Below are 27,155 nucleotides of genomic sequence, written 5' to 3' on the forward strand. Positions count from 1 at the left end.
GATGGAACTCTTGTGCATTGCTGGGAATAAAGCTGCAATGTTGAGGCTTTCTGTACCAATGTAAAAAGTCTACATCAATCCTAGTAGTAGAATGTAGCCACTGCTTCTGCATATGAAATATTGTCCGGTCAATAGACTTTTGGCTGGGCCTTCGAGTCTCTCCTATCACAGTGGGGCCGGAAAATCCCAGCCAATGTTGACTTCAAGTGCCCTGTTGAGTGCTCACAGCACCATTCACAAAAAGCTATAAGGAGTATTTATTTCATTCATTGTAATCTAAGTACATTTTCTTCACGTTTTTATGTACCTTCAAAAACCATCAACATTAAATTCAGAAAAATTATTGCAGGTAATTCCAGCTGCATGTCATGTAATATAGAAAAATGGCCATTTCAGTTGAATGTTTTAAGTAGATGGAGTCTTGAATAACTTCTTTATGTACTGTGCACAGTTTGTCAAACACTTTTAACGTTAGCTAGTCTACCTATATGCAATCCTCATTCAAATTCCTAATGGTTGTCCTGATGTAATGGGATTTGCTGCAATGTCTCTAGTGCAATTTGTTAAATGATTAGATGCATCGTGTAGAAGTCTAATAAAGAAATGAAGTTTGTTTGGTTTATTTTTAGGCACTTCTGTTTTCTATGCATACAATTTGGTAGTTACAAGTGCTGCTTACATTTTCTAATCAAAGACTCTTTCTAACCACAGGGCTCCACCAATCATAGGTTATTTGCCTTTTGAAGTCCTCGGTACATCGGGTTATGATTATTATCATGTAGATGACCTGGAGCAGCTAGCAAAGTGCCATCAACAATGTATGTACCATACGAGGAAAAAATTGATAAGAATTTTTTGAAATGTTTGGGTTTAATCTGCTGGTACTGGAATTGGAATCTGGAGCAGAAAATAAAGTGGTTCTTTCACATCTGAAAAAAGATCAAGAGAATTTTAAGAAGGTTACAAAAATGCTTCACATATGATGCTTACCTGAGGAAGGATGTCCTTGCTATAGAGGGATTACGGTGAAGGTTTACCAGGCTAATTCCTGGGATGGCAGGTCTGTCATATGAGGAGAGATTAAGTCTGTTAAGATTATATTCACTGAAGTTTAGAAGAGTGAGAGGGGATCTTATTAATACTTACAAAATTCTAACAGAGTTAGACAGGGTAGATTCAGAAAGAATGTCCCTAGTGGTGGGGGAGTCCAGAACTAGGGGTCATAGTTTGAGGAAAAGAGGTAAACCTTTTGGAACTGAGATGAGGAGAAATTTCTTCACCCAGAGGATAGGGAATATGTGGAATTCATGACCACAGAATGAAGTTGAGGACAAAACACTGTGACAATTAGATATAGCTCTTGAGGCTAAAGGGATCAAGGGATGTGGGGGGAAGGGGGGATCAGGATATTGAATTCGAAAATCAGCCATGATCAAAATGAATGGTGGAGTAGGCTGGAAGGGCCAAATGTCCTACTCCTGATTCTAGTTTCTATGTTTCTAGGTTAAAATAAAATAAATAGAACAATTTTATTTTTCCTAAGTCAGAATGTATCATGTACTGTTAATTGCAAATAATCAATGTAGCTTGAACTCCAATCAAAGCTGCCTCCAATTACAATTGCCCCAGTGAGTAAGTAGCATTGGTGAATTTTCTCTGCTGTGTTTACTGTAAACAATATTTGAACAAGTTATGCCTTACAATGTGAAAGCTTTCCACTCTAACTTTATCTCTGGAAGAGCTAACTGTAGTCAGTCAATGTTAGTAACTTTTTAATTCCAGAGCTACATTGCGTAAACAATGTTGTTAGTCTATAGATGACACATAGACCTCGAAGTTATAAGCATTAAACTTACCATTCAAAAAATGACTTTGTGAATAAGACAATGTATCATTTCTGCGCATTTCATTTCAAATTTACTAATAATAACCCTTTAAATATGCATATTGTGCTGTAGCACTGTGTACATCAAACATCATCTTAGTTAAAAGAAAACTATGGGAAAAAAACACTTCCAGGATCTCCACTGAAATAAAATATGGGCAATAAATAGAAATGCTTTAACTGGCATTTTTTTTTCACTACAACAAGCCAAGTTGGGTCTCCTTTGCTGCTGTGTTACTCATCAGTTGCCTCAATTGAAAGCAATAATGGCCCCGCTTTAAGATTAACTCAAGAGTCAACACAGAGCTAATATATACTGGTGTCTGAGAAAGTAAACCACTCACTGGCAATGCAGAATATTTCTTGCTGCAATGTTTTCACTGATGGGAAGTTTGAATCAGCACTCAGCTACTCCAAAATTAAAGCTTCCGTTACTTTAGTGATTCAATTCTGAATCATTCCTGGTTTAATGATACAGTCATGATGTGGGTATGCCGGCGTTGGACTGGCGTAAACACAGTAAAAAGTCTGACAACACCAGGTTTTAGTCCAACCTATTTATTTGATAATATTCTCACAAGCTTTCGAGGGGACAGCCTCTTCGTCAGGTGAATGGAGAACTCTCCATTCACCTGACGAAGAGGCTGTCCCCTCGAAAGCTTGTGAGAATATTATCAAATAAATAGGTTGGACTAAAACCTGGTGTTGTCAGACTTTTTAATGATACAGTAGCATACTAACAATGGACTGGAGTAAGAATTTAACAACAAATCCCAAATTATCAATTTCAGAACTGAATTCAGTTAAAAACCTAGTAGAAATAAAGAACTGGTACAATGTTAAAAAGTGACAGGGTAATTTCTGGATTATTATAAAATCTAACTGGTCTACCAATATTCTTTGATGAATGAAACTTACAATCATAAAAAAGGTTTTATTGAGAGAAGCCCAAATTGTGTAATTTGCTCAGACTTTGGGCACTGAAGTCAAGATCTATCCCCATTCAGATGGAAGTGGATAAAGTGCAACATTTGTCAGTCCACCTCAGAACATTTTCAGCACAAGTTCCTACACCTCCAGCACTGGTTTCCTCTTCTGAAAGCTGATCTTCTGAAAGCTGGACCAGCTTGGTCCACAGCAGGATCTATCAGCAATGTGATACAAGCAGTCTGCTTTTTCTTAAAGCAGACGCCTCTTCAAAGGAAGGCAGAAAAAAGACATTGCTGCAATGGATAGTCTGACAATTGAACACTAAGGCACACTGAAAAATCAAAATTGCCAGATGTGGCTCAGGATGCTTTGATGATGCAAGTGGGCAGAAGAAGAGATACCAAGGCTTGACGAGGGCCTGCGGTCCTCTAAGACCATCCTCTGAAGGCATGGAGCAGGTGACCAGGAAGGTTAATTCTTGCAGTCTGGACCCAAGGAGTTAGCGACATGAAATCTAATGATCCCACGCAGTGATCGGGGTCAGCGATTGTATCTTCACTTGACATCTGCCAATGACAGCACCAATTGCCCATGCTGCTTAGTATGCCACACCCACATCATTCATCCAGCAGCATTCCCTGACAGTCAGTACCTAAATCTTGTACTCCTCCATCTTACCCTCTCATACCTACAAATGCTGCCACACTCACACTCACCTCTTACTGTCATCGCATATCTCCTGCTATTCAGCCATGGCTGGCACATCACCCAACATATTGACAATTCCAGTTAAATTGTAAAAACACATCTTTTCGAAAGGAAAGTTGATTTTGCTCTGAAAAATAATATGGTTTGAAATAATTTACAGACATTCTCTTTGTTGTCTACAGTGATGCAGTTTGGTAAAGGAAAATCTTGCTGTTATCGGTTCCTAACTAAAGGACAGCAATGGATCTGGCTCCAAACCCGGTACTACATTACCTATCATCAGTGGAACTCCAAACCGGAGTTTATTGTATGCACGCACACACTAGTGAGGTAAGAACAAAATAATTGATTGGAAGGTGTAATAACAAGTAGGAAGATTTCCTCTGGTTGTTATGTCTTAGAAATATTGTAAACAAAGTAGACATTTTTGCAGATTAGATATTTCCAGCGAAATCACAAAGATATTATTTTAGAATACTTTTTGAATTTGTTAGAAATACTGAATGCAGGAAATCTTCTCATTATGTCCGCAATATCATTAACACAGAGTCCAAAACAAATTCCCAGACTCAGTGCATCATTATAGACTAACTAATATTGAAATTATGAATAAGATGGAGTCAAAATATCCAAAAGTCTGTATTTACAGTTGAAATAAGCAACATTGTATACTAGGAGAGTCTTCATAAAACGTATAACAACAACACTTCTGTCATTTGCAATACAGCAAATGTCTGTACACAAAGGTACATAACATAGTTATTCGCACAACAGTATGAGTCTTGTCCTTTAGTGTTCAAGGACACCCAATTAATGGCACATTGTTTCTTCAAGGTTGCCTATCTGTAAAAGTGGCCTGGAGAAATTGGTCAAATTAGCCAGAGTATCTGAAGAAATTAGTCATGTTAAATTCATTTCAGTAACTTGTTAATTAGAATATTTTCTGGATTTTTTCTTTTTTTTCTCATACACTACGTGCAGGGTGCCGAAAGTATCATAGTCTTCCTTGTGGAATGCAGTTCACATGGAGTTAACAGACTTTATTAAAAATAAAGATGTGTTCATTCCACTTTACCTTTCATATCTTGCCTGCTCATGAACTGCTGACCATTGTCCAAATGAGACAATCAATGATAGGTAACCCTAGGAAATAAACACACTAACAATGAATCACTGAAGTTGATCGAATACGTTTGAAGTTCAGTAACAAATTACATGGTATATTTATATTTCAGATATGTTCTGTTTGATTTTTATTGCATTTCTTTTTCCTACTGATTTCTTTCCTTTTAATATCACGCCAGCTATGCAGAGGTTCGAGCACAGCGTCGAAATGACATCACTTTGGAAGATAATTCTACAGAAGTTGTTGGTACTTCAATGCTTAAGGTAATCACAATTCTGGTCATCTGTTTTTAAATACTTGTTATTGTGAAAGAGTCTGTAGATATTTATTAGTGCTAATAATGTCTTAATATTAGTTGTGAATTTGTTGAAAACAATTGCTGCTAAGATTGCAGGCAACGTAATGGAAACAATGATTTGCTCACACCTACTGTATATTTTCCTGTTGTTGTCCTGTACAGGGGCGTGACTCAAGACTTGACACTCAGCAGCACATTAAAACAATTGAAGTGCTCAATGGCAGCCCATCGCCTTCTTCTTCATCTCGGAGTTCACACAAATCATCTCATACCTCAGTGTCAGAATCTGCATGTAGGTGTCTTTTTCCCACTGTTACTTTGGGAAATTTATGGGGTAATTTTTTTCAATTTGCAAGTATTCGACTCCTCTAGAAATCTGGATAGCAAAATTTGCAAAAGGCTTCAAATAGGTGATCATAATATTTTTCTGATATTGATTTTTCCATTAATTATTTAATGGCCCAGATCTACTAGTCTTTGAGTTGTCAGGCATCACACATATGATCCAGGATGCGCATCTGGACTCTGTAAATTTTCTGGCAATGCATATTTCTGTACAAGTTTCAACTTCTAATGGGCCCCACAAAGGCATCTGACCGAGTTAGAGTCAGTTCTGTGGAACTTAACCTGTTTAGTTATCCAAGAAATCTTCGGCATAAAAATCCTAGTCAAACTCCGGGGTAACTACAAAACTGTGCTCCCCACCTCCCCCCCCAACTGCCACCATGCTAACCAATCATTACATCCTGACCACCCCAACATCCAGACTACCATCACAACTCTCCCAACTACCCCCAACCCTCTGATGCCCCCTCCCAACTTGAGTTGAACAGCGACCATTTCACCCGCCTACTGCCTCACCCACCTGCCAGACTCACCACATGCCACCCTACCCACCTGCCATACCATCCTACCCATACGCTCATTCATCTGCTCACCTATTCATTAATACTCACACTGGATATTTAAACTTATCATATGACAGCTGGTGCTCTAAAAAGGGGATGTGTCTTGTCTTCCCCCAATGCTACAGCACTGCAATGGTATTCTCCAAGGAACGCTGTACTCTGCATTTCTGGAAAAGCTGGGCTTGGAAGATCTGGCAAGAAATGTAGAGCAGCGTCAAGGCATGAAAATGTTCAAGCAGAGCGGAAATCCAACCATGATTGCCACTCTGCTGAAGATCGGGGTCAATACACAAGTGGAATTGAACATAAAAGTAAGGATGTCATGCTTCAGTTATACAGTGTCTTGATGAAACCATATCTCAAGGAATATGTGGTCTCCTTATTTAAAGAAGGATTTAAATACATTTGAGGCAGTTCAGAGAATATTTACTAAATTGATATCTGGAACGAACAGGTTGTCTTCTGAGGATAGATTGGATAGGCTGGCAGAGGCAGACTCACTCTTTGACCTAGATCTCTTTGACTAGATTTCTAGTTGTCTAGATTTCTGATAGACAAGAGAATTAAGGGTTATGGGGAGAAAGCGGGAAAGTTGTCACCACTTTTCAAATGGTCACAGACAGTGTTTTCCCACTCTGTAAGCAGACTCCACCAATCAGATCCTGGTGTTGTTTCTCCATTGCCTGCTGATAGACTCACCAATCAGCAAACCCAGAGCTACCAGATTCTGATTGGTGCTCCCATAGCCGTCTCATAGTTTGCCCCCATTGACTGGGGCCCCGCGCAGCAGCGCTGTGTGTTTCATTGTAATTCCACCTTTGCAGGCAGGGCTTGTTTCCACTGGAATTTGGTCCACTGGAACAAAAACAGAAAAATGCTGGAAAATCTCAGCAGGTCTGACAGCATATGTAGAGAAAGTGTAGAGTCAGTGTTTCAAGTCTAGATGACCCTTCATCAGGACCAGTGTGCACTGGAGTTTAGAAGAGTAAAAAGAGATTTAATTGAAGTGTATAAGATCCTGAATGATCTTGACAAAGTGGATGTGGAAATGCTATTTCCTGTTGTGGGTGACTTCTGAACTAGGGAGCAATGTTTTATTAGTGGTTGCCTTTTGAGGACAGAGACGAGGAAAAAAAATTCTCTTGGGAGTTGTCTGACTTCGGAACTCTGCCTCAGAAGGTGATGGAGTTGGGGGCCATTGAATACTTTTAAGGCAAAGGTAGATAGGTTCTTGTTAGGCAAGGGAGTCAAAGGATATCAGGGTTAGATGGGAATGTGGAATTTGAAACACAGATCAGCCATGATCTTAACGGATATATAGCAGGTTCAAGGGTCCAATAGCCTACGTCTGCTCCTTTTTCATACTTTCTTAGGTATAATCAACATATTATTCTGGATAAAAACAAAGTATTGTGATACTGGAAATCTGAAATAAAATAAAAATACCAGATAAACTCAGCAGATCTGGCAGTATCTGTGGGAAAAGAAACAGAGTTAATGTTTTGAGTTCTGTCAAAGGATCATGTGGACTCAAAACATTGTGTTTCTCTCTCCACAGATGCTGCCAGGTTTGCTGAGTTTATCCAGCATTTTCTGTTTTATTAATCTGATTATACTTATTTTGAAATTCGAGATGTGTTTTGTGACCATAATCTGTAATTTAAACCTGTTGTCTAATTTCTTCCACAGCAACACAAAGTAAACTACTCTCAGAGACTAATGCCCCATCCTTGCAGACAAAACCAACAATACAACAAGATGTCGGAACACAGCAGCACCCACCCGCCAGCAACCAGGTGGGGATTTCCATAGATTAGCCACAGAAGATGCTAATGAATTACTATTACAAAGTCTTGTTGAATTTGTGGCCAAAACAGTGTGGGTGCCAACAAAGACCCGTAATACTTGTATTGAACATTAGAGAATTGCCTAAACTGCCATGAATTTTAGGGGACTTTGGTTTAAACATTTTTCAGTCTGGTCTAACTTTGTCCTGATGCGCCTTTGTAGTTTATATCCTGCTAAGAAACTCTCTCTCTCTCTCTCACTCCCTCTGTTTCCCCCACACCTTCATCCCTCTCAGTCTGTCTCTCTTGCTGCCTCTCTGTCCATCTTGTTCCTTTTCCACCATGCCACCACCCCCTCTGTCTGTCTATCTGTCCCTGTCTCTCTCCTTCTCTCTTTCTACCTCTCTCTCCCTCTCTCCTTTCTCTCTCTCCCTCTCTTCCCCTCTGCCCCTCTCTTTCTCTCTCTCTTTTTCTGTGGCTCTCTTTCCACCCCTCTCTTTATGTTTCTCTCTCACCTATGAGCACAGTAGTACAGGTGCATGTTTAAGAACATAGATTGTGACTTACTGATCTATAGAGCTCTGCAGCCTGATTGCTAACTCCGTTCCATGACTATCTGCCATGTTTGTTTCTTATTTGACAACAAGTAGAGTTTCGTATCATGTTAAAGTAGATTTTCATCTTCACTGCCTGGGCCGTGATCTAGTGGAACAGATTGCTAACCTTTTATAGAAACCACTCTGTTTTCATTCCACGATGTCAAATGCCACCCAGGCAGTGAAAATGAAAATCCCATATCTTCTTTAATGCAGGGGGATTAGTTCAGTTGATTAGATGTCTAGCAGGTGGAACAGATTAATGCCAACATCACAGGACTTGAACACTGTTCCAGCTGACATGAGGAGGAAAGTGCAAGGGATCCCAGGTTCAATTTTGGCCATGGGGATTGTGTGGTGTTTGCACATTCTCCCTGTGTCTCCCTGTGCATGGGTTCCTCTGAGTGCTCTGGATTCCTCCCACAGTCGAAAGAGTTGCAGGTTAGGTGAATTGCCCATGGTAAATGCATAGGGTTATGGGAATAGGGTGGAGGGGAGGGCCTGGGCAGTGGAAAATTGGTGCAGACTCAATGGACCGAATGGCCTCTTTCTGCACTGCAGAGATTCTATGCTTCTAAAAATTCACGTTTTTCCTCTGTAATTGGACTTGAATTCTGAAGGTTTTGTTTCCTGATTTCACTCTCCTGCTTTTATGATTGTTGACATTTACATGATCAATGGCACCTTGATGTGAAATAAATAGCAGTTTCAGAGTAATGAGATTATAAATTGAAACAGTTAATTGTTTGAAAACTATTAATCTTTTATTGCCTATATTTTATTTACATCTATAAAAGAAATCTTATATTTATTTGTCAATTCATTAATAATTACTTCCGATTCACTACCTGCCAATTTACATTTCCCCATACCACCTCTAAACTACTCACTGCTCTTGACACAAATTGTCCTCAGTGGAAATCTTTTCCCATGTTGGATGATTAAGGAGATTCAAGAAGATGGCTCATCACCACCTTCTTGAGGATGATTGGAGATGGGCAATAGATGCTGGCCTATAGCCAGCAATGTCTAAATTAAAATCAAATGTTGTTAGAGTGGTTTGCTCAGGGCCCTTTCTTGGTTAATAGTGAAGACAAAATTATTTTACAGCCTAGGTTGTTCTCTTTCTCTGTAGTCTTCTTTAATATCGGAGCCACCTATTGACCTACTTTCGCAGGAGCTGTTACCTCAAGCTGCTATGGTCAGTCAGCCTGCACCACTAACGCAGGTTAGAAAATACATACTTTTTGTTTTAAATTGCATGAATATATTGTCTTCAATTTCCATAAAATGTTGTTTATAGTCTTCAATTTGTGACTCTGGAGGCCCTGTCCCTATGCCCAGCTGTGCAGGGCTGTGCCTGTCTTCCAACTTCCAGTGGAAACTGTTCTCACCTGCTTCTGCCTTTCTTAACTGCTCATGTTGTCACCACCTAGTGCCGGCCATCCTGTCTATTTTCATGCGGGTACCCACCCAAGATGACCGTATCTGAGCTGGTACAGGGCTCACTTATAGCTTATGACAGTGCTTGGTCTGCAGATTCTTCTGGCAGCACTTGCCCCAGTTCAAACAGAAACTTGTCATTCCCCCTCCCATGTCAGAACCTGTAGGAGACTCGAGAAGAAATCATGAGAACTGGCTTTGGAAAATAGGAGATTTTCACAGTAGCTTCATTGCAGTGTGAATATAAGCCTACTTGTGACTAATAAATAAACTTTACTTTTAAAAGCCTCTACAGTTCAGAGGCTTACCAAAGCAGCTGGCATGTTGTCACAGGGTGGAATGAACTGGACCCCCTTTCATCTGTGCATTGCATTATCTCTTGACCAGGAATGCCCATCTCATCTTCTCCGAATGGCTGGTAGTTAGCTACTTTGGCAATCGCCATGACACAATGTGTAGGTTGAGCACTTCTGCTCAGGCCTTTGTCCTTTCTCAAGCATTATATGTCTCTTTCTCCTGAAAAGGCAAAAGAAAAGAGTTAAGGTGTTGCTGATCTCCATGACAAATGCTATTAGCTCATTGGCACAAGAAGCTGCATGTTTCACTGCTGGCAGATCCTCAACAGCACTATGGTCTGAGCCTAGCCGAAGGATCAGTAAGTAGACTGGACACACACTCCGGCCATGTTCAGGAGCAACGTTCAGCCTCAGGCTCCTCAGCTGGTGTGTCTTTGGACATTGAATACCGAGAGGCCTGTCATGAGTGTCTTGCACTGCACTCACTTTGTCTGAGGGAAGAAGATCAGTGAACCTTTTCCTACACTGGCCACAATTTATCGTTTCTATTGCTGTGCATGTCCTAAAGATGTAAAGGCACCAGTCACTCAAGGGATTGGGTAAACACATTGTGAATTCAGTTATTTAGACCAGGCAGATGGAAATATTTGTACAGAGGTTATAAAGCTTGAACATGCATCAGCAGCAGAATTGTGCCTGTGTGTTTCTACTCAAAAGCAAAAGTGAAACTAAAACTGGATAATGTGGCACATTTCCTTTCTAGTAATGACATGCTGCAATCCCGTGAAAACATATTACAACAACTATATTTCATCTGCTCACTTTCTCAGAAAACTCCATTCATGCCTCTTTGGTTTGGGAGGCTGACCTTTTCCTCTGAAAAAAGGACTTCCTTCCTCTCTCTCACTGTGTCTGCAATGCAAAGCTATAAATGCCAGCCTTCTACCTCTCTTCTAGAATCTCTGGTGCCCTTGTGCTTGTGTCCTTGAAATTAAATGGCAGTCAGATAATAACATAAATGGGACTTGCATTTGCTCAGTCCAACATCCATTCGCACCTTCATACCCACTCACTGGCCACCTAAACCAACTTCTAACCAACGGTCACCTCTGTCAAATCAGGGATTGTGATTATATCCAGCTTCCACCGCATCTCCTGAAGTGTCAGATCAGGACTCAGAAATGGCCCTGAAGTTGGTTTCTTGACTCTGAAAGGAAAATCCAGCCCCATTTCTTGTGTTGTCTTTGAATAACTCTCCAGTGGCAGAAAATGGTAATTAAGAATGAACATTTCCAAACCAAAGTTCTGGTGTAAATAGATGGCTGACCCATTACCATATTTAGATTGAGAATTACATTTAGACATGACTGTCCACATAAAATGTATCTAATTTAAAGTTCAACATCTTTTAAAAAATTGATTATTTTTACATACCAGTTCCCAGCACAGTTGGATATGATTCAATCTCTCAAGGACCAGCTTGAACAACGCACACGCATTCTTCAAGCAAACATCACATGGCAGCAAGAAGAACTACACAAAATCCAGGAGCAATTGTGCATGGTGGATGACTCAAATTTACAGGTGAGAAGGTACAACGAATGCCCGCAACATATTTGGCAAATAAAGATGGGATAGATCAGCATTTAATTTTATGTTCCAAAATATTTTCGGCCCATTCCTACTTCAAGATCCATTTTGTGTCCACATCTGGAAGACAAAGTAACTAATGTTAACAGCTACATGAACAGCAGAACAGAATTATTTCCCTACAAAGCGTGTAGGAACTTTATGAGGTGCCTCACCACCCTGTTTCTGTTGAAAATATCGAAGACTGAAACAACTACTGACAAGAACTCCAAATAAAATATCAGAATGTATTTCCCTGAATTTCTGAGAGTTGGTCCTTGAAACATCTTACTGCAGGAATACAGGTTTATTGCTGTGACCTCAGATAACCAGGTATTGTTGTAAAGAACAGACACCATAAAATGTGGTGTATTGAAAGCAATCCAAAAGTCACACTCAGGCTTTTACAATAAATCACCAGCAAACACCAGCCAGGCCTTAACATTTTAAGGATTATAAAACCATGTTTGAAGGTGAAAACTGTGATGTACTGTTCCTGGCAACAAAATTGGCGAGTCATTGACCAATCAGATCAGATAACTGTAACTCACCTTGTCAGGGTGTAGGAAAAATTAGACAGTTAGGTTGAAACACACTCAAAACATTTATACCATTGGGATTGCTACCTTTGAGGCCAATAAGTTTTAGACCTGGTTCAGTGTTAGCTCTCCTGCCTCTGATAAAGAAAGCGTTAGGTTCAAGCCCCACCTCTGGACTTGAGCACATGATCAAGGTTGTGTCATAATCACTTCATTCGTGGTTCATACCAATATTTTAGAGATAATTTTTAATTTTGGAAAGGTTAAATTTGTAATAGTAAGGTAAGTAAAATGTCAGATTTTAGAAAATGTCAGAACCGCTCGAATATTAGTAGTTTAAATGGTTCCGTGTGTACTTATGAGCTCAGGGAGTATGCAGGTGGCCTTCTTTTAATGGGGGAATTGCAGTCTGTGAAGAGTTGTGCGGAGTTTATTAGGAATTCAGGGTCAAAAGTTTTGATTTTGAAGCTACCTGTTAATTAATCTAAAAATCTATTGGAATCTCAACTGACATTTGCTGCCATATAGATATTAAGGGCAGAGGCTTGGTTGGAAAATTTTGCAAAGGGTATTTGGGATTGGAGCTAAAAACACTGACATTGGTGTGAACCCTGAGTTCACTGTGCAGGGAAAGAAAGAGTTTGCTAAGGGCTGAAAAACAACTGGAGATCATAAGCAAAAAGGCTTCTCAGAAATAGCGAGTGGGCAATAGTATAAACTGTGCTGCTTAATGTGTAAAAGTTTGTCTCCGAAGCATATTAATTAACCTTTTGGACTCTAGACAAAAAAACAGCATTGAACATGCGTAGAATTTTCTAAGGATAAGGAACTTCTGTTTGATCAATGGTTTTGGTCAATGAAATTAAAGGAGACGTCTGAAAATGTGAAGAAAATAATAGTAATGGAAGAGCTTAAAAGTGGTATTCAAATAGTTATTAGGTTACACCTAGATGACCATATGATTTCTAAAATAAGGGAAGCTGTTCTTTTGTTGATGGGTATGATATATTACGCAGGCAGCTAGATGGCAGTAGATTGTCTTTTTCAAATCAAGACAGGGCTGGAGATATAAAGATAAACTGAATGGTGGTCAGCTAAACCCTAATCATTAGTAGAGAAGATAGTGATAATTAAAAGGCAGATGCTCCTCAAAGTAGCCATAAAACAGTGTAGAGAATAGGGATGAGTTGAAAAGACCAACATATTTTCATTATCATAAAAGTGGGCAGTAGAAAGCCAACTGTTGAAAGTTTAAAACTAAACCAGTGGGTACCAACAGCATAGGTTGCACAAGTGAAGAGGTTGTGCTTAAAGAATCTTAGCCAGCCAGCAACAGTGATGCACGAGGCACCAAATCAAACCTTACCAGCATGAGAAGATGGTGAGTGAGGCAGGAGGCTGCCTTGAAGACCCCAGGTAAGTGAGGTTAGTGAGAATGTGAGGGGATGGGAGGTGAGGGGAAGAGTGTGAACGTGTTGGGTGGGTGGCTGGAGTGAGGGGACTGTGTGAGGGGGTTTAGCCAGGATTGCAGACTTGCAGGGAGGTAATGTGTGTAAGGGCCAGATTGCATTTTGGAGGGAAGGAGAGTTCATGAGTTTGTGAGGCAGGAATGGGCAGGAAAAGAATAAAGTCAGTGTTGCTTGAAATTCAGAATCACAGCTTTATAGTTAAAAGATGAATCCAATTTTTGAGCAGCTTGAATTAATGTTGGATTGACTGTGCAAATGCCTGCTCATTAAGAAAATTCATTAAAATCAAGATCAGTTTCTTTAGCAATATGAAGCAAAACTATCAATGTGACTGTTAAGAATGCAGAAAATTGAAGGCAAAGCAAGAGGGTGAAACTACACAAAAAGACAGTTTGTCATTCTGCATTTAAAAGTTTGAAGTATTGAACAATGCACGAACTGCACATTCATCCTCATCCATCAGAAATGTGAGTGAATTATCTGATGACTTAGACTTGCTGATTCCTGGAGATCCACATTGCCTGAAAAAGCTGAACAAGAAGTGGACTCTGAAATGGCAATGGAACGACAAGATATTGCTGATCCTTCTGTGGAAGTGAGGGAAGAAACCTATCCTGAAGATATTGCCTTATAGCCAAAATCTGTTCCACTGTGTATGCTAGAATATTTTATATTAAGTAAACCAGAAAATATAGTAGTATGGAAAATCTGAGAAAAGAATTTGACGTTGGAGGCTGAAAGCAGGTTAGAAGATTTTGTAAATCCCATTTTCTGGGGGTGAAGAGAAATGGGACGATGGAAATTAGAAATTAGTTGATTTTGTTCGGAAACCTCTGAGGCAGACTACTTTTATGTTTGCAAATTATTCCCTGACCCTAGTAAAGAGAAACAAGTATTCGTGGATGGATACTCTAATGGGGGGGCATAAATGACGGTGAGCATGAAACCTCACAAAGTCTAAATACACCTCTGTTTGTTACCCATCTCTATTGCCCTTGAGAGGGTGGTGGTGAGCTGCCTGCTTAAACCTCTGCAGTTCATATGGTGTAGATACACCCAGAATGCTGTTAGGGAGGGTATTCCAATATTTTAATTCAGTAGCTGTGAAGGAATGGTGATATGGTCCCAAGTCAGGGTGGTGTGGAAGGGAACTTGGTGGTGGTGTTCCTTTGCATCTGCTGCCCTTATCCTAGTTAGTAGAGGATGCAGATTTGGAAGATGCTGTCAAAGGAGCTTAATGAATTGCTAAAACAAAAGCAAAATACTGTGGATGCTGGAATCTGAAACAAACACAGAAAATGCTGGAAAATCTCAACAGGTCTGATTGGTTCAATTCTTTCCCCAGAGAAACTATGTTTCGAGTCTAGATTACCTTTTGTCAGAGCTGTGACGAAGCTGAGCTCTGACGAAAGGTCATCTAGATTTGAAATTTTGGCTTTATTCTCTCCCTGCAAATGCTGTCTGACCTGCTGAGATTTTCCAGCATTTTCTCTTAGTGAATTGCTGCAGTGCATCTTGCAGATGCTACACACTTCTGCTACTGTGTGTCGGCGGTGGAGGGAATGAATGTTTAAGGTGATGGATGGGGTGCTAATCAAGCGGGTTGCTTTGTCCCAAAAGGTGTTGAGTTTCTGCAGTGTTGTTGGAACTGCACTCATGCAAGTGGAGAGTATTCCATCACACCCCTGACTTTGTCAAGTGATAATATTAAATTCATGTAATATATGGTGCTTTTCACTGGGTGGCACTGTGTCTAATTTAGTGTTATGTTACTGCAGTTCCTGATTCTAATCATTAGATGGTAGCACACAGGAACCCAGCAGGTTTCATTTTCCAAGTGAGAGGATTTCTCTGTTCACTGTTTTATGAAATTATAAACCAGTTTGAAAATAAAACATGTTTCTAATTCTGTTACACGTGGTACAACAAGAGAGAAATGTTCAACTTGAGAGGCTAGAATCTTATCCAACAAACAGAATTGAATCGAAAGATTTAAATGTCACCAACATGATTGAAAAGCTTGCTTTTCTTCTTTTAGTTATTGCTACAACAGCCAACGCCTATCAGCCTGAGTCCATTACAGTATCAGGAATCACAACAGCAAAAGCAGCAACAAATGGACCTTGTGGTGCAAGACCAGGATCTTCCCAATAAACAGTTCCAGGTACCAATAGGAGCAACATAATAGAACCAAGTATATTCATTAAATCCTTAGCTTTTTAACACAAAAACTTAACATGCTGGAAATACAAAGCAGATGCATCATCGTGGAAGACTTTTAATTAGGAATGAGAGAGTAGAAGTAATAAATTAAGGCTGAACAGTAAAATAAAACTGTAAACCCCAAATGCGTTTATGATTGTGATACATATGGGCCATGTCATATGAGACTTCATCTGAACAGAAAAGCTAAAGGCAAAGATGTTTGGAACAACGACTATATGTGACTATATGTATTATAAGATATCATTGGGTGGAATTTAAGGAGGGTGACCGGGGGTCTGATGTCCCCCAACAAAATCCCCAGGCAGTCCATGGGAATGAAGTCTCTTGCCACTAGTGTTCCCAGCTCCATGGGGGACATTTAAATCCAGGGCTTCCCTAGAAGTACTACCCCTGACACAGTGACAATGAAGGAACAGCAATATCATTCCAAGTTAGGACTGTGTGTGGCCTGGAAGGGAACTTGCAGGTGGAATTCCCATGCATCTGCTGCCCTTGTGCTTCCACATGGTAGAGGCTGCAGGTTTGGAATGTGCTGTTGAAGAAGACTTGGTGAGTTGCTGCACTGCAGCTTGTATATGGTACACACTGCTGCTATTGTGTGTCGGTGGTGGAGTAAGTGAATGTTTAAGTGGTAGATAGGCTGTCGATCAGCACATTGCTTTGTCCTGGATGGGGTAAATCTGCTGTCAGAGAGGAGGACACTGATGAGATGTGGCAGTGAGAAAAAGGCTGGAATGCGCTGCCTGGGAACATAGAAGAAGTGGGTTACCTCGCATTCTTTAAAAAGTACCTGGATGAGCACTTGGCATATGGGCCAAATGCTGGCAGATGCAATTAGGTGGGAGTTCAGATGTTTATAATGTGTGGGTGCAGACTTGATGGCCCAAAGGGCCTTTTCTGCACTGTATAATTCTATGTTTCTTAGCGGACCCGCTCCTCTTCTTGATATTGGGCCCTTGATCAGGCACTTGAGTGCCTTTGGACAGGTGAGCCACCCTCTTTCCCACTAGGCTACCAGCAATCAGGTTTGCTTGTCTGTCTCCCTGCATGGCGAGTCCCCCCTCCCACAACAGCAAGATGAGACCCTTAAGTGGACATGAATTTCTTCAAGCTTTCCCACTGCAGAATTTATCAGGGAAGAAGCGGCAGGTGCCCCACCCTGCACCCTCATGCTCAATCAAACAGCATCCCCATTACCAAAATCATCCACAGAGGAGGTCCTTAGCCTCCCTTCACACAGAATATATCATGAAGGATTCATTGTACAGCTTCTAAATTTTCCACATGCCCAGGCAAAGGGTAACCCGCGTAAACAAAAAGGACAGTGCTCAATGTGTTACCCTATCTGCACTGGTCAGGTCATTGAACTTCCTGTAGCAATGGTTCATGGTTATGGAGATGAAAGAGTTGCGATTCAAAGCTTTTGCCACCTCTCTCCATGTGGAATGATTGAGTCACCCTCCCATGCAGACCCAGAGATCTCAGACATCTGGTTGATTGATTTGAGGAGAGTTTGACAGTCTCGGTGAAATTTACTCCTTGGAATTAACCCTTTTGTTTCTGTATTCTATGTCAAATCTTTCATTGGAAAACATTCTTAAAAAGTTGGGCAAGATGTCAGAGCCATCCTGTGGAGTTGGCTCAACTGACCTGTTTGTTACTCAGCCAGCCTGAGTCTCTGGCCAGACTCGGTCTTTTATCTTTTCACACCCACTGAACATTATTACCAAATTATGTGGGACTTGAGCAGGAGTTCCTCCAATGGAATTTGTTGCCACATGGGCTGGTTGAGGTGAATAGCATTGATAGATTTATGGGAAGGCTAGATAAGTGCATGAGGGAGAAACAAACAGAGTAATATACAAATGAAGAATGCTGATAGGAGATTTGCCTGGAGTATGAACACTGACATAGACTTGCTGGGCCAAATAGCCTGTTTCTATGCTATAAATAAGATGTTGGGTGGGATTCTTCAGCAGCACTTGCCCCAAAACCAGAGAATCCTGCCCAAGGTCAGTGGATCTTTGCATGGTCCATCTCCCATCATGGGCGGGATGGGAGAAATCCCCCCCCATCCCAGTTATTCTATATAATGCCTACACAATCTTCTGGTAGATTCAGTTTTCTGGGTGTTTCCAGGTACAAACATGACACAACGCACCTGATGGAATTTGGAGAGATGCATGTTTAAGTCCACAGTAGTGATATATTTCCCATTAAACACAAGAGTTTTATGTGCTAAACAGAATATTTGACTTTGGTTTTCTTGCTCAGCAGGACTGTTTTTTTTTAATGTTTTTGTAGAATGCTAAAATGATACGTACGGGACAGGTTGTACAGACGTCCCTGCCCAGTCTATCCTCTGGAGGCCTGGCACTACATTTCAGCAGTCCGATGATGTTCTCCCAGGCGCCAACCACGACCCTTCAGAGTGACGGCACCATCGGTCATTCAGGTCCTAACTTCAGTCATGACAGGCAATTAAGGTAGTAGTAACATTATTTCATAAATTGCAATCAATAACTTTTGGAAGTTACTTATGCATATGTGTCACCTATCAGAAAATCATTCTTTTAATGAGTGTTTTTCTGGGATTCGGATGACAGCGAATTGGCGCACTTCTCTCTTGTTTCTGGAACTAAAGTTTCAATCATAAACCTCTCTGGTTTCAAATTGACTTCCGGTGGTCAAGGTTTTTGTGCACCAAACAGACCAAAATTCCAGGGCAAGTTGCCAAGTTCAGTAAATGTAAGGCTGACTTTGAAAATGTAAAAAACTTTCACTCATGTATCAGAAGTGAATTTTTTGACGGCATGGTGCTGGGGGAGAGAAGGCAGTATTTTACTTTGTATCTAGTTGCTCTATATCTCATCTGGTAATTTTTTTTGTTTATTTGTTAGTGTCACAAGTAGGCCTACATTAACACTGCAATGAAGTTACTGTGAAAATCCCCTGGTTGCCACACTCCAGTGCCTGCTCAGATACACTGAGGGTGAAATTAACATGGCCAATATACCTAACATGCACATTTTTTGGACTGTGGGAGGAAACCAGAGCACCTGGGGGAAACCCACGCAGACCCAGGAAGAATGTGCAGACAGTAACCCAAGCTGGGAATCAAACTACTGTGCCACCGTGCCGCCCTAAAATGAAAATGTCAGGAGTGGGATGATTGATGCTGATATGTTTATATCTGTAGAGGTAGAGAGATTCTTCCCGCTCAGAAAGGAGAGCAGGACTAGAGGGCACAGCCTCAAGATAAGGGGGGGGGGATCAGTTTAGAACGGAGTTGAGGAGGAACTTCTTCACTCAAAGGGTGGTGAATCACTGGAATTCTCTGCCTGTTGAAGTGGTGGAGGCTGCCTCGCTAAATATATTTAGCGGATGCCTTGGTGGTTATTTTCCAGACGTCACTGGATTCCGGGGAAGTGCCGGAAGATTGGAAAACGGCTAATGTTACGCCGTTGTTTAAGAAGGGTGCCAGGCAAAAGGCAGGGAATTATAGGCCAGTTAGTTTAACGTCTGTTGTAGGTAAAATGTTAGAATCCGTCATCAAGGAGGAAATAGCGAGGCATCTTGAGGGGAATTGCTTGATAGAGCAGACGCAGCACGGTTTCGTTAAGGGGAAGTCGTGTCTGACGAATTTACTTGAGTTCTATGAGGATGTGTCTAGGGCGGTGGATAGAGGAGAGCCGGTGGATGTGGCCTTTCTTGATTTTCAGAAGGCGTTTGACAAGGTACCTCACAAGAGGTTATTGCAGAAGGTCAGGGGACATGGAGTTGGGGGCAGGGTGTTAGCGTGGATAGAGGATTGGTTGTCAAATAGGAGGCAGAGAGTGGGGGTTAATGGGTGCTATTCGGATTGGCGGATGGTGACTAGTGGAGTGCCTCAGGGGTCGGTGCTGGGGCCTCAGCTATTTACCATTTATATAGATGATCTGGAGGAGGGAACCGAGTGTAGGGTGTCGAAATTTGCTGACGACACCAAGATTGGTGAAACGGCAAATTGTGCGGAGGGTGTGGAGAGTCTGCAGAAGGATCTAGATAGGCTGGGCGAATGGGCCAGGAAATGGCAAATGGAATTTAATGTTGGCAAGTGCGAGGTGGTCCACTTTGGTAGGAATAATGGTAGGAAGGGTTATTACTTACGTGGCAAAAAACTGCAGCAGGCGACGGTGCAGAGGGACCTCGGGGTCCTTGTGCATGAGTCGCAAAAACCCAGCTTGCAGGTGCAGCAGGTGGTCAGGAAGGCGAATGGGATGCTGGCCTTCATAGCGAGGGGGATTGAATATAAAAGTAGGGAGGTCTTGCTGCGGCTATATAGGGCATTGGTGAGGCCGCAGCTGGAGTACTGTGTGCAGTTTTGGGCGCCGTACTTACGCAAGGATATTTTAGCCTTGGAGGGAGTGCAGAGGAGGTTTACTAGGCTGATGCCGGAGTTGAGGGGGTTGAGCTATGAGGAGAGGCTGAATAAATTAGGCTTGTACTCGTTAGAGTTTAGAAGAATGAGGGGAGATCTCATTGAGACATATAAGATGATGAATGGGATGGATAGGATAGAGGTGGAGAGACTCTTCCCGCTCAGAAAGGACAGTAGGACTAGGGGGCACAGCCTCAAGATAAAGCGGGGGCGGTTTAGAACGGAGTTGAGGAGGAACTTCTTCACTCAAAGGGTGGTGAATCTCTGGAATTCTCTGCCCGTTGAAGTGGTGGAGGCTACCTCGCTAAATATTTTTAAGACGCGGGTTGATGGGTTTTTGATAAGAGAGGGGATTAAGGGTTATGGGGAGAGGGCGGGAATGTGGAACTGAGCCACGACAGATCAGCCATGATCTTGTTGAATGGTGGGGCAGGCTCGAAGGGCTAGATGGCCTACTCCTGCTCCTATTTCTTATGTTCTTATGTTCTTATTTAAGTCACTGGTAGGTAAGTTTTTGACAGACAAGGGAATTAAGGGTTATGGGGAGAAAGCGGGAAAGTGGAACTGATCCACTTCAGATCAGCCATGATCTTATTGAATGGCGGGGCAGGCTCGAAGGGCTAGATGGCCTACTCCTGCTCTTATTTCTTATGTTCTTATGTTTGCTGGTTAGAAATAAAGAAGCATATATTTCCCTGCGTTTTAACAATTATCACAAACTTAAAAAGGAAAAATTGGAACTGAGTTTAATATTTGGGAATAAAAGAGCAGTGAGACAGGACTTCTGCTCATCCCCCGACTACCAGTGAAACCTGGTGGTTTTCAAGCATGATCTCTGTAGCCCAAAAGGGAGCCCACCTGTGAAACGGAGAGAAATCCAGTAGCCTTATGTCAAGGGTTCTGCCACAGCTTCCAGTTGAAGGAACTTAAGCAGGAAGAAGACCCCTAAAGAAGGAAGCTGCTTCAACCATAGCATGTCTTGGCACAAAGACCCCTTGTGTCCAACAGAAGAAATCAAGGCATTTATCAACACTACCCTGTGTCTGGCAAGGCTTTCTTGAGACAGTTCTTGGGGGAGCAATGATAACAAAGGCAGCGAGTAGGCCTTTTGCTTTCATGCTTTTGCTGGCATACATGGAGAAGGCAAAGAAGGGTCAATCAGTGGCAGTCCTACCACTGGCAAGAAACCTGCACTGTTGCCCTGGGTGCAAGATATAGACTGTAGACATGCGATCATCAAAGCTCCCACACGCCAGCTGTGGCCTTCATTAACTGGAAGGGATTCCATTCCATCAAAATGTGTTCACTCACAGCGAATTCAGCAAGTGCCTGTTCATTATCCTTGGGTCAGCCACACCACCCACATACTCAGAAACTCTGAGTTAATTCCAAAAATGATTGAAGGCCGTTAGCTCAAATTTTATTGTGCAACTCTTGGTACAGGTTAACTTCTTTATTGCAGGTTCAGTTTTCAGCATGCACATTTATCTGTTTTAAAGAAAAAATTTTAAGAAGAATCTCATTAAGGAAAAACTGCAAGAAAAATCCCAGGGAGCAGCTTATTGTCATCTGAATGCCACGATAAGATTTTTGTTGTAATATCTACCATCTGTCCATTATCGCTACAAAATATGGAACAAATTCTTTTTAGCAATGGAAATCAAATCTGATTTGTTGCCACATGCTGTGGTGTGCACTAAATGTTACTGTTTTCAGTGGCAGTTGTCATAGCAGAATTCAGCAGGCCACTTCTCTTGCAGGATGATCATTAGTTCTGCTGATTTTCGTCAATGAAAGCCCACCATTGACTGCAGCTAACAATTCTGAACTCAAACATCTAAACATGTTCACAATGCATAAATCTTTTATCTTAACCTCTTGACTCAAAGGCAAAAGTGCTACTGCTGAAGTTAGTTTCCAGAAGTATAGAGAGATTCAGAGATGTCATTCGAAACATTCATTGGCCCAGTTAGCAGATTGGTAGCAGTAAAATTGGAAAGCTAAAACAACTGCCACAAGCACCCTTCACAAGAAAAAAGCATGCAAAAATAAGCTGAAAGCAAGATTTGGAAAGCTGCCATTACAGTTGCAAGCTAAATGTGTTCATAATCAAAAGCTAGGCCCTATGTTATGTGAGCAAAGTTACAAATCAGGCTATTTCTGGATTAAAATCCAAAAACAAGAATCTACATTGTTCTGTTGTTACCTCAGCCGCATTAATATATTGATATGAAAGACCCTAAGAGCTTTTTGATCAAGATTTGCAAATGTCAGGAGATGCAGATTGTGTATGCAATTTCCATCCATCCACCTGGTAGGTATTTTATGGGGCGTAACCAATGTGAAAATCCCTGCTATGGTCTACAGCACTGCAACATAGTGCTTCACGATCCATAAAAATGTAACTGCTGTCCAAATGGGTCTTCATTTCAGCCTTGGTCATATCACAGTTACCTTAGGTAGACCAATCTCATAAACTAATCAACAGATGTCTCTATACCTAAAGGAAATACCTTACAATAGAATGCATTGATGGATGGGTACTCAAGACATATTGTAAGGTTTTTAATCACCATTCAACTGATCCAATGGAATTGAGATAGGCACTTTATTCAAACTAGAAAGAAAGCACATTCTTAGGAAGCACATTGTGCAAATGTAAGATATTTACTCATTATTTTCACTTTCCTTTTAAGGATGCTACTTAGTCAACCCATTCAACCAATGATGCCTATTACATGCCATGCTAGACAACCCACAGAATTCGGTGCTATTGGACAACAAGCTAAGTATGTCAAAACTACATAAATGATTCAAATGCCGTAGCTCTCATCATTGTAAAATTGTCTGCATTATGGCTCTGAATGTTCATATGTGACTATGTGATTTGGATTCAAGGTCATTTTCTAACCCATGAAGTATAGCAGGGGTGAACTCTGATTTTTATAGCAATTTCTAATTTCATTTTGAATGAAAACATACAACATTTTAAGTATGAACAGAAGTAGACTGTTCAGCTCCTCGAGCCTACTCTGCCATTCAATAAGATTATGGCTGATCTGTTTGAGTTTCAAATTCCACATTCCCATCTACCCCCCAATAACATTTGATTCTCTTGCCTAATAAGAATCTACCAACCATGCCTTAAAAATATTCAATGACCCCATTTCCATCACCTTCCTGAGGCAGAGAGTTGCAAAGCTGTGAATGCTGAGGGAAATAAATTCTCCTCATTTCTGTCCTAAAAGGGTGACCCCTAATTTTAAAATGGTGCACTCTAGTTTTGAACTTGCCTACAAGAGGAAACATCTTTTCCAAGTCCACCTTGTCAACACCATTCAAAATCTTATATACTTCAATCAAGTCACCCCTCACTCTTTTAAACTCCAGTGGAAACAAACCCAGCCCCGACAACCCACTCATTTCAGGCATCAATCTAGTAAACCTCTTCTGAACCACTTCCAACACATTTACATCCTTCCTTAGATAAGGAGACCAAAACTGCACAATATATTCAAGTTGAGGGCCTGAATGCGATTACTGTCACTAGAGAGGTAGTGCTTGATCGACTAGCGGGACTGATGGTGGACAAGTCCCCAGGACCGGATGGAATGCATCCCAGGGTTCTGAAGGAAATGGCAGAGGTGATAGTAGATGCCTTAGTGATTATTTACCAAACTTCGCTGGATTCCGGGGAAGTGCCGGAAGATTGGAAAATGGCTAATGTTACGCCACTGTTTAAAAAAGGTAGCAGGCAAAAGGCAGGGAATTATAGGCCGGTTAGTTTAATGTCTGTTGTTGGAAAAATGCTTGAATCCGTCATCAAAGAAGAAATAGCGAGGCACCTGGAAAGGAATGGTTTGATAGAGCAGACGCAGCACAGATTCGTTAGGGGGAAGTTGTGTTTGATGAATTTATTGGATTTCTATGAGGATGTGACTAGTGCAGTAGACAGAGGGGAACCGGTGGATGTGGTGTTTCTCGATTTTCAGAAGGCGTTTGATAAGGTGCCACACAAAAGGTTGCTTCAGAAGGTTAGGGGGCATGGAGTTGGGGGTAAGGTGTTAGCGTGGATAGAGGATTGGTTGTCTAATAGGAGGCAGAGAGTTGGTATCAATGGGTGCTATTCTGATTGGCGATTGGTGACTAGTGGAGTGCCGCAGGGATCGGTGCTGGGGCCTCAGCTATTTACCATTTATATAGATGATCTGGAGGAGGGGGCTGAGTGTAGGGTGACGAAATTTGCTGATGACACAAAGATGAGTGGAAAAGCAAATTGTGCGGAGGGTGTGGAAAGTCTGCAGAGGGATCTAGATAGGCTGAGCGAGTGGGCGAGGACCTGGCAGATGGAGTACAATGTTAGCAAGTGTGAGGCTGTCCACTTTGGCAGGAATAATAGTAGGAGGGATTACTATTTAAAGGGCAAAAAGCTGCAGCAAGCTACGGTGCAGAGGGATCTGGGGGTCCTTGTGCATGAGTTGCAAAAACCCAGTCTGCAGGTGCAGCAGGTGATCAAGAAGGTGAATGAGATACTGGCCTTTATAGCGAGGGGGATAGAATATAAAAGCAGGGAGGTCTTGCTGCAACTGTACAGGGCACCGGTGAGGCCGCAGCTGGAGAACTGTGTGCAGTTTTGGTCGCCGCACTTGCGCAAGGATATTTTGGCCTTGGAGTGAGTGCAGAGGAGGTTCACTAGGCTGATACCAGAGATGAGGGGGTTAGACTATGAAGAGAGACTAAATAGACTGGGTCTGTAGTCATTGGAGTTTAGAAGGATGAGGGGGGATCTTATAGAGATGTATAAGATATTGAAAGGGATGGATAAGGTAGAGGTAGAAATATTCTTCCCACTCAGAAAGGACAGCAGGACTAGAGGGCACAGCCTCAAGATAAGGGGGGTCAGTTTAGAACAGAGTTGAGGAGGAACTTCTTCACTCAAAAGGGTGGTGGATCTCTGGAATTCTCTGCCTGTTGAAGTGGTGGAGGGTCCCTCGCTAAATATATTTAAGACACGGGTAGATAGGTTTTTGACAGACAAGGGAATTAAGGGTTATGGGGAAAAAGTGGGAAAGTGGAACTGATCCACTTCAGATCAGCCATGATCTTATTGAATGGCGGGGCAGGCTCGAAGGGCTAGATGTGCTACTCCTGCTCCTATTTCTTATGTTCTTATATTCTTATGTTCAATTCCTCTCATATTAAAGGATAGCATTCCATTAGTCTTCTAATATATTTGCAGTTCATGCATGCTAACTTTTTGTGACACATGCACTAGAACAGCTAGATCCCTTTGCAAATCTATGCATTCTGCTTTTGTTCCCTGTTTAAGTAATATGCTTTTTATTCTTGCTGCCAAAGTGAACAATTACACATTTTCCCAGATTATACTCCATATGCCAGATTTTTTCCCACTCATTCTATGAATAGCCGCCTGCAAACTCTTCATGTTTTTTTCATAACATACTTTCCTTTATGTTTTCGTCTCATCTGCAAATTTAGCTACCATTCTCCCCTCATCTAAGCTATTGATGTAAATTGTAAAAAGTTGTGGCCCAATCATTCAAAGACTCACTTATGCATAATCTGTTTCCTGGCAGCCTGCCAATCTTTTATCCATGCTAGTATGTTACCCCCTACACCTTGATCTTTAATTTTCCACAATAATCTTCGATGTGGTATCTTATCAAATGCCTTCTGGAAATTGAAGTACAGGATATCTACAGGCTCCCCTAAATGATGGCACAGTGGTTAGCACTGTTGTCTTACAGTGTCAGGGCCTTGGGTTCAATGACCAGCTTGAATCACTGTCTGTGTGGAGTCTGTACATCCTCTGGGTTTCCTCCAGGTGCTCTGGTTTTCTCCCACAGTCTGAAATACATGCTGATTAGGTGCATTGGCTATGCTAAATTCTTGCTCTAAACAGGCACTGGAGTATGGCGACTTGGGGATTTTCACAGCATCTTCATTGCAGTATCAATTTAAGCCTACTTGTGACATTAATAAATCCACAGCACATGTTACTCCCTCAAAGAACATATAAATTAATTAAACATGATTTCCTCTTCATAAATCCATGTGGATTCTTCCCAAATGCTTTACATTTTTCTGAGTGTTCAGCTATAACCTCTTTAATGATCAATTCTAACACTTTCTCTATTTCAGCCATCAAGTTAACTGGCCTATAGTTTCCTGCCCTTGCCTCCCTTTTTGAATAGAGAAGTTATATTTGCTACTTTTCAGTCATAGGATCATAGAATCCTTACAATGCAGAAGGAGGCTATTCAACCCATTGAGCCTGCGCCGACAACAATCCTACCCAAGCCCTATCCCAGTAACCCTATGTATTTAGCTTACTAATCTCCCTAACACTAAGGCCCAATTTAGCATGGCCAGTCCACCGACCCTGCACATGTTTGGACTGTGGGAAGAAACCAGGCACCCAAAGGAAATCCATGCAGACAAAGGGGGAATGTGCAAACTCCTCACAGTTGCCCGAGGCCAGAATTGAACCTAGGTCCCTGACTCTGTGAAGCAGCAATACTAACCACTGTGCCGCCCTTCGAGCCACCTTCTTCTCATACTCTTATCTCTTGCTGCTGATTAACCTCTTAGTCATTCTTTGCCCTTCTTTATACTCTGAATAATCATCTGACCTGCCACTCATCTTTGCACAGTCAGATGTTTTTCAAGGCGGGGTGGCACAGTGACACAGTGGTTAGCACTGCTGCTTCACAGCTCCAGGAACACGGTTTCGATTCCCGGCTTGGGTCACTGACTGTGTGGAGTTTGCACGTTCTCCCTGTGTCTGCGTGGGTTTCCTCCGGTTTTCTTCCACACTCCAAAGATGTGCGGGTTAGGTGGATTGGTCATGCTAAATTGCCTGTTAGCATCAGGG

General features: G+C 41.6%; 1 protein-coding gene across 8 annotated transcripts in view; it reads left to right on the forward strand.

The window, feature by feature from the left end:
* Nucleotides 1–27,155, forward strand: part of rpl31 (ribosomal protein L31) — a 122,481-nt gene that overhangs the window by 69,831 nt on the left and 25,495 nt on the right. For 4 of the 8 annotated variants that reach the window (XM_080197134.1, XM_080197133.1, XM_080197136.1 and 1 more), the window contains 11 exons: nt 712–818; nt 3,706–3,853; nt 4,828–4,912; nt 5,110–5,239; nt 5,981–6,166; nt 7,545–7,651; nt 9,374–9,466; nt 11,415–11,561; nt 15,653–15,778; nt 18,145–18,326; nt 22,957–23,049. In XM_080197134.1, the coding sequence (XP_080053260.1) occupies nt 712–818; nt 3,706–3,853; nt 4,828–4,912; nt 5,110–5,239; nt 5,981–6,166; nt 7,545–7,651; nt 9,374–9,466; nt 11,415–11,561; nt 15,653–15,778; nt 18,145–18,326; nt 22,957–23,049 (1,404 nt within the window). The remainder of the gene's footprint in view (nt 1–711; nt 819–3,705; nt 3,854–4,827; nt 4,913–5,109; nt 5,240–5,980; nt 6,167–7,544; nt 7,652–9,373; nt 9,467–11,414; nt 11,562–15,652; nt 15,779–18,144; nt 18,327–22,956; nt 23,050–27,155) is intronic. The other 4 variants (XM_080197139.1, XM_080197137.1, XM_080197141.1 and 1 more) reach the window with 2 other exon arrangements.

This window comes from Carcharhinus amblyrhynchos, chromosome 10, assembly GCF_965287045.1.
Source record: "Carcharhinus amblyrhynchos chromosome 10, sCarAmb.v2.hapA, whole genome shotgun sequence".
NCBI classification, from domain to species: domain Eukaryota; kingdom Metazoa; phylum Chordata; class Chondrichthyes; order Carcharhiniformes; family Carcharhinidae; genus Carcharhinus; species Carcharhinus amblyrhynchos.